This window comes from Halichoerus grypus, chromosome 10, assembly GCF_964656455.1.
Source record: "Halichoerus grypus chromosome 10, mHalGry1.hap1.1, whole genome shotgun sequence".
In the NCBI taxonomy this organism is placed as follows: Eukaryota; Metazoa; Chordata; class Mammalia; order Carnivora; family Phocidae; genus Halichoerus; species Halichoerus grypus.
In genome coordinates this window covers 135,128,801-135,137,214 of record NC_135721.1, presented here as the reverse complement: position 1 = coordinate 135,137,214, position 8,414 = coordinate 135,128,801, and the positions used below count along the sequence as shown (strand labels likewise).

At 43.2% G+C, this 8,414-nt stretch overlaps 1 protein-coding gene across 2 annotated transcripts in view; it reads right to left on the bottom strand.

Annotated features, from left to right (window-relative positions):
- Nucleotides 1-1,564: 1,564 nt before the first annotated feature.
- ZNF831 (zinc finger protein 831) overlaps nt 1,565-8,414 on the bottom strand; it is a 109,386-nt gene continuing 102,536 nt past the window's right edge. For both annotated transcript variants that reach the window (XM_036094409.2, XM_078057340.1), the window contains exons 5-6: nt 8,079-8,242; nt 1,565-7,344 (exon numbers count right to left, since the gene is read on the bottom strand). In XM_036094409.2, coding sequence (XP_035950302.1) covers nt 6,505-7,344; nt 8,079-8,242 — 1,004 coding nt within the window. In that variant the 3' untranslated portion in view covers nt 1,565-6,504. The remainder of the gene's footprint in view (nt 7,345-8,078; nt 8,243-8,414) is intronic.

Genomic DNA, 8,414 nt, shown 5'->3' with positions numbered 1-8,414 from the left:
TAGCCAGCCTTTCATTTATAAGGGAGTTGAGGCCTCATTTCTACCGAATTATATCCCATTTCACACTACGTACACACAGAAGACAACCAGATTTCCACTGTGACCAGAGACAGGACTGGGTCACTCTGCCCCAGATGCTACATGTACAAAACCACTAATTTCTTATAGGAATCCATTCACTCATGCATTTACACAGAAAAACAATTCACTTACTTCTGGGCAAAAATCACCAAATGCTCAATCATAAAGGGTGTTGAACTTGCCTCTGGGAGGGAGACTGAAAGCAGATGTCTGTCACAGCTGGAGACAAGGGTCCTAGACGCCACAGAGCAAATCCTTCTGCATTCACAGCCTGAAGATCAACAGGCTGTCACCAAGCAGCAGACTGGAAAGCTGCTCTCCATGGTTCTTGGTGCAGCCAAATCCATTTGCTTCAAATCCAAAAGTATGGAAGCAGGTCCTTCAGCAGAAGCAGAATTGATGATAGTCCTTGCGGTTGGGCACGAATCCTTAACTGTGCTTTCCTCTATATCACCTGGTACTCACCAGCCAACCAACCGATCAACCAACCCACCAACCAAACACCAAAACAACAAAAAATGTGCTTGTATCACAAGACATTATGTGACTATCCTTTGCGACTGAAGGATGTGATAATCCTTTGACTTGGAATGTTAATTACTCACCTATGACGTTTGACTGGTGAAACTTACCTGATAAACCTACAATTCTACTTCTGGTCACCAGTTCTTTTGGCTTGGAGAAAAAATGGGGAGAGAGCTGTGCTTACCAGGAACTAGAATAATTAAAGAAACTAACAATGCATGTACCTTTCAGATTCACTCAATGCTTCTGCAAGTGTGAGGGATTTACCACTGGTAGTGTAAAGATGATATTTAACTGGTACATGGATGAATGATTTTTAACAGTTTAGTTTACTGCAGATCAGAAAATAAACAAAACTATCACATTCAGGTTGAGATTTCACAGATATCATTATTTAGGGCAATAATCACTTCCTTAAGACAGGGATGATAAAGATGTAGTATATATACACAATGGAATATTACTCAGCCATAAAAAAAGAATGAAATCTTGCCATCTGAGACAACATGGATGGACCTAGAGGATATAATGCTAAGTGAAATAAGTCAGACAAAGAAAGACAAACACCATATGATTTCACTTACATACAGAATCTAAAAAGCAAAAACAGACACTCTAAAATGCAGAGAACAAACTGGTGGTTGCCAGAGGGGAAGTGGGTAGGGGGAGGGAGAAATAAGGGGATCAGGAGGTATAAACTTCCAGTTATAAAAGAGTAAGTCACAGAGCTAAAAAGTACAGCATAGGGGATACAGTCAATAGTATTATTATAATGTTGTATGGTAACAGATGATGACTACACAACATTGAGAATTGTTTAAAACTGTTTAATCACTATGTTGTATACCTAAAACTAATAAAACATTGCATGTCAACTATATTTCAATAATAAAAATTTTCTTAAAGCATGTGGAAAACAAGATGAGTTAAACAGAAGTTATTAAGTAAATAATACACCCATATGTGGACATATATGGCAAAAAGCATTAGGATGATTTTCAAATGACTGAAGTTTGGAAATAATGGGTTAATTTATTACTGTTAGAGTTTGACGAGTTAGCAAAAACACATCTCAGACCCATCAGTAAGTATGTCTGTGCCTTACGTATTTCCACTCGTACTTTTTCTCCCAATGCATTGTGTCTCCATTGACTTCAAGTGCCTTCAAGAGGTATAGATGTAGAAGACTAGTATTGTATTGGTATGTAAAAGAACTCTACTTATTCTTGTGAAGAATACGTGAACTATCTTCATAAGGAGGCACTGTTTTGAATTAAGAATGTTTTTTCTGTTGATGAACAATATTAAATATCCAAGAGACATCAATTCTAAGGGGAAAAGTTTTAGATTATTGCACTGTGGATAGTGCCCTCATGTGGCTTCAAAACTTAGCTACATTTAAGAATTTAAAAACACATTTTTAAGTTAAGAAGTCTAAAACATGGCAGACAATGACAAATGAGACACGTGGGGAATGGAAACAGCACAAGAAAATGTGGTAATTTGCCATTACCCAATCTTTTTGTTGAGTGGAATGGGATACCAATATGGCAGACAGGAGTCTGGTTCACTACTTGGGAATGATCAGGTATCGTATTCATACAGGATACTGCCTGTGATAGTTTTAGTTAAAATATTAACAAATCACACAAGACATTTTTTTTTCAGTTTTATTTTTATCAAAACAAAATAATTTAACCATATAAAGAAGGAGATAAATTTCAACAAACAACCAAGAGGCCAATAGCTTTCCTGATCATGAACAATCAAGAGAGTAGTAAGTTCTGAACAGTTGGCTGCATATAGATGTTGAGTCATCCTCTAGGGCTCCAAGTGACAGAGATGGATTATTTTCCTGGCTCCTTTTCTTCCAATAGTGAAGCAATATGCTCAAATGTTCCTAGACTTCTTCACGTCAAATTATGTATGTGCCCACATAAGTATAAAAGCATGGGTGAAGAGAACTGTACAGGTGCAAATCTAGCACACAAGATTTTCTGGGTCCTGACACCTATATTTAATGAGTTCTGAAAGATAAAGACATGAAATTGTGCTTAAATATCAAGAAATGTAGTGTTTCAAAAGCCAAAGAGAACTCTGGGAATCACAACTGAAGTGAGGAAAAATACACAGGTTCTCTTTGCTGCAGTTGTAGAAATCTGATCGCCATGGAGCCAGGCAGACCATTTTCTCCTCACCATATTAAATTATGTCTGGGGAGCTGAGCAGCAGCACGTTCCAATAATGATGACAGTTTCTCTAACTATAAAAATCTGCTGCACCAGGCAAATTTTGTGCAAAATGCAAATTTCTATGCTGGGGAAAAAATGAATAATGTGATCATTCTAAGTAATGAATGTAAATGCAAGGAAATACTTTTTGGCATAAGGCTGCAACTCGTCCATCTTTCATGCCAAGAACTGTGGTCACAATGCATTCTTGCAAGGCTACTCTTTCCATCTGAGCCTTAGAAGAGGGATTTTAGGAAGAGAAAGTGTAACTTGCCCTCAGTTACCCATCATGCTATTGGCAGGGTTTGATTAGAGTCCAGAGGCACCCCTCACCCATCTTTTTTTAATCTCTCAGCAAATGAACCATAGGTTCTCTTGGGTTGTGAATCAAAGGGATATTCAGTTCATCCAGAATCTCCAAGGTTATACATAACAGAAGGGATGAGTTGTCCTCCATCATGCCTTACAACAAAGAAGATCCAGGTTGTCTGTTAAACACCATGTGACTTCAAAAGTCACTTAACAGTCTAGGTTGCCAAGGGGGGAGGTGAAACCTCTTTCCTCCACGCATCTTTAAAAAGGGATGTCTGGCCAGGTGTAGGTACAGCTGGAGAGATAAACCAGGTGGTGAGGCTTGAGCATTACTGGTCATGGCACTTGTATACCTTGCCCTGAGAGAACAGCAAAGAATTCAAAGTGCACTTGACTTTAGTCTATGCCAGCATCCCTGGAGTGGAAGAAGCTGAGCACCAATTGGTTAAGACCCTTACCCGAAGGTACAATAAAATTAACAGCCCTAAGGAGAGGGAGGAATCCCTAATCGGTAAACTCCAGTTCGTCTTGTTCTGAAATAAATTTGTTTTCCCTTAACCACTACACAGTGCACACCTGAAGAGTAAAAGCTGCAGCAATTATCAATTGATAATATTGAAATTTCATTTTCAATAACCCAAACTGGGTTATAGATTGCTGATAAACATAGCCCTGGGACTGCATTTCTCTTTAAGAAGCCCCACAGGAAAATTAAGATTTATAAAATCAGAGAGTATTTGTTGCTTTATAAAAGGATTCTTCATATAAAAAAAAAAATTATACCTTAGGATGATTTCCAATAGCCAACTCCCCTAGAGTCACTCAAAATACTTTGTTTTTTTAAAAATCCACCGGAATATAGCTTTTCACAAATTCATGCTGATATAAAGTAAGGTACCCTTGTAAACATTGCTACCCGTTGCTAAATGACCAGCTGACAGGATGGCTTGGCAACCTGCTTGCCTTGGTAAGAGACACAGGGAGTCAAAGAGATGGAATCAATGTTCCACATTGGATCCAGGTTGGGATGTGGGAGCCAGCAATGGTGGCTCTTAGAAGGACAGAACTTCCACCACCATCTGGAGGTCAGTGCTATTTGGAGCTGTGACTTACTGATTTAGATCAGTGATCCTGCTGACAGCTTAGTAGCCACCAGGAAAGAAGTATCTGGAAGATAGTTTTCTTTCCCTAACCAGTGCGTCCCCAAACAAAGCAGTCAATTCAGCCCACAGACATGTTGTCTTCACCTCACACGGTAGTGTTCTGGTTTTGCTTTCAACTTTTGAATTATGAGCCAAATGTATAAACTGGATGACTGTACCCCCAAAATCTGGAACTCTGAAGAAAAAAAATCATACAGAGCTTCTCTGAGCTCACGTTCTTCATGGCAATACTTGGCTGAAGATGTTCATGCTTCAGTTCTCCATGGTCCCCCCGAAACGTCTTCTGTGGGGGGCCCCTCCCCATGGGGGCCACCTCAGAGCCCCCAAACCTCCTCAGGTAAAGGACAGGGAGCTCATCTGACAAGGATTAGAGCCTGGAGATGCATCCAGTTCATCTAGTCCAACTCTGATTCTCAGCTGGAGAAACTGAGGTCTAGAGGGCATGTGTCTTACCAAGATTTCCCAGCTCAGTAAGGACACAGTCAGGACTTCACTCTTCCTCCAAGACTCAGCCACCTTCCTAGACCTCCTCTCTCATTACAGGGGCATGAGTCATTCAAAGGTAGATAATCACCACATCACTTTTGTTTGGTTTAAAAAGTACACAATGAAAACAAAAGTACACAAAGTGAATACCTATCATCCGTTTACCTCCCTCCTTATGTTTTATTTGGCTGGGCTTGAAATCACTTGAATATTTATGAGCACATCTCATATATGCTAAGTCACCAGGGGAAGCTGGTCTTGCGTTGAAGTTCCCTGTGAATAACTCCAAAATTGGAAAACTCACATTGACGATACTTGAAACTTGCCCATCCTTAGTCCCAGGCAAGGACACGTTAAGTGTGTTCACGTGTGTGAGATGCTGTGCATTGCTGCTGCTTCTGAAGGTACAAGATGTCATATGAACATCATCACGTCAAAAGCTAAGCCAAAAGAGCTCGGCTATAAATTTCAAATTATACAAAATCTACCAAAAGCAAGTATAAAATTTTATTGAAATGCAGCAGTGTAAATCTCTGTAAGTTTTTCCTCTCCCATTTAAGGAGAAGGAGAAGAACGCAGTAAATCTGAGGCTTCGCTCACTGAGTTGGCTGACGTCGATCAGCTATTTTCTTCTGCACAGGGGCGCACTGGCTTGGAATACGGGGGAATTTTATCTGTACTGTTCTGACTTGCACAATACAGAGGCTGATTTAATTTGACAGCAAAGTAACACCAAGCCCCCAAAATAAAATTACTGAGATGTAAAACAGCGTCAAAACTCCAATTAGTTTTGTATCCTTGAAGCTTCTGGAGGAAATCTAAAAGGCTCCCGTCACGATGAGCAGGCATCAATTTAAGCTGTAGAGATTACTAAAATGTAACCCTCTAATTGAAATTGCTCAGAGCACAATATGACAGAAAGAATCAGAGAAAAATAAGTGAATTTTTCCCCCTCAAAAAATGACTCATTACAGAGACTGTTCTATTAACTTTTAACACAGCGTTCCTTTGCAAGAGCTAAAAAAACCGAGGGTTTCAGAGGTCTCAAGAGAAAAGGCACGGGGCCCAAGAGCAGTACATGCTTGTGTCATTGGATCATACGTAAGCACTGACCACTGGTGTAACATTTAAAGATAATCAGCATTTTACTAGATCATAGGCATTCTGAAGTATATTTACAACTTCCACTAAGGACGCAAGTTATTCTAACCAAACTGCAGTTTTTAATGAATCTGGATTTGGTTTCCAGAATGAACAGATGTATCTTGATGCCCCATCTCCTCTGCAAGCTACCCCAATTACCCAAGTGTGCTTACCACCTCTGAAGCAAACCCTCAGCTTACTGATGGAGGAAGCCGGTCGACTTGGCACTACAGGTTCGCTTGCACATAACTACGTCGACGGTGGCTGTCCTGGGTAATGCCATCTTACAGAGGAGGCAGTGGGGGCCGATGCAGAAGACATGGTTGGGAGGTGAGTGCAATCACTGTGCGCCAAGCATTCTTAGACTGGGCTCCGTTTCTGCCTTTGCCCGCCTGGCACCTGGTATACCGCAGGGGGATCTGGGGAATAGGGGCTGGAGTTCGCTGGGGATGCCTTGGAAAGATCCCCAGATGGCTTTCCTCATAGGTAGGTGCTTGGTGAAAGAGAGTTCAGCTGTCTGCCAGCCTGACAGCATCTGGTCTCCGACCGCAGGCTCAGAAGCTTCACATCTCTATCACTAACCGGTCTTCATCGTCACTGCTGGTGTCACTGACCTCCACTCGAGTCTGCTTTCTCAGTCCTTCCAGACCCCTCCTTTTGACAGTTTTTGAAGGGGATTCAGGGGATTCTCTGGGCTGCCCTGGGTTAGAAGGAACCACACGATCTTTTAGAGCAGTTAATCCAGAGCCTCGACATTTCCCACTCTCATTTCCTAAAGGAGGGCAGGGCACTACCATCTCTCCACGCCCCTCCTGTCCCCCAGTAGGAAAAAACGTCTTGTGTTCCCCTTCCTCTTGGTATGAACTAGCTGAGCCTGGTCCTGATACTGGTATTTCAAGATGAGTTTTTCCAGCTGACCCCAACAAAACCAAACCTGAAATTCTTTGCTCAGATGAAGGTCTCCCTGGCAGGACTGGTGGTGACATGCCCTCTGCGTTAGCCTTTCTGTCTGGGGGGCTTTGGGTCAGCGCCCCCCCTGCAGCTCTGCGGTCTTGCGGCTCCACACCGTGAATTCCCAGGGTTGTGTGACCTCCTCTCCCCCCCAGAGCACAAATGGCAGCCACAGAAGGAGCAACATCCTGGCAGGGAGAGGCTCCTTTGGACTCAAAGGAAGAAGGCTCCTGAGCGTCGGAGGAAATGTATGGTTTCACATCTACTGAGACTTGCTCCTGGGAGGGCAACGGCCGGGTCTCCAGCAACCCCGGGCTCAGACTTCCGCCTGGAGACAGAAGGCTGTCGGTAGCCACGGCCACGCAGGAGCCGGGCCACTCAGACTGTCCTGACCCGGCAGCAGTGTTCCGACGGTGGCGGTCACCGCGCCCACCGGCAGCTGGAGAAATTACCTGCAAAAAAGTGCAAAGGAAAACAAATGGGGGAAGAAAGGTTAATTGGTACAAATAAAAAAAAAACTTGTGGTCAGAAACGTGGTCCTCAGTAAAACTAGGTCTTGAGTTCTTAATGATTCTTTACCAAGCATGAACTTCAACAGGATGCCCTCAATCAGTTCCCATTAATAACTAATTGGTGCATTAACTCGAGGAAAACTCCTTGTTGCCACAAAAGAGGTTGCTGAGATTGCTATGTGTTTTTACCTGGCTTTGTGAAAAACCCAATCACTCAATTATCCACCAGTTCTGAGTGCCCAGTGTTAAATTACCACTGCTCATGAGGTAGAGAGATGGGCTACTTTAGAGTTACCTCGAACTTAAGTTTTTCCAGAGGAGCACTTTTTGAAGTGTGGTCTGGATTAGCATTTTTGTGCTTTTCAACCGACGCGCCCCCCCCCCGTTCCCCCCCCCCCCCAGTCCTGCCTGGCAGTGAAGTCATGTCACAGTGATGTCTGCAGCATGAGAGCATCTCTATCCTACTCAGGTACGAATTAAAAGCGTATTTAGGATTTTTAGTGATCACCCCATTCTTTCAGCACACGATGTCTGGAGGTGTTTGTGTACCTACTGGGCTTTGCGTGCTGGGTGGTGGGGCGAGTTCTGCCACCTGGGACACCAACAACAAGCAAAAGAGAGCCATTAATCTAGACAACCCACGGACAGAGACGGCTCAGAACCCTGGTCCCCACCTTCATGATTACTTGGTCCATTCCACTCCCGGCCCTTGAACTTGTGCTGGGAGAGAAGCTTCCCGAAGTTTGTCTAGAGCCATCATCCTCCTCCTTCTCTCTGTGCCCACAACCAACAGGTGATTCTGAAGAGGCACGAGACGGTTCCTCTTGCAGATTCAGACCTAAAACGGGGAGGCACGCTTACACACACCGGAAGTGATAACATCAGCAAATGGGAGTTCCCTAGGACTTTGTCTTCCTCCACAGCTCGGGGCTCATTAACCCGTGTCTCCCACAGTGTGCATGGGAACCCCGCTTACCTTGAACCCACTTCACACAGCTCAATAAAACGTC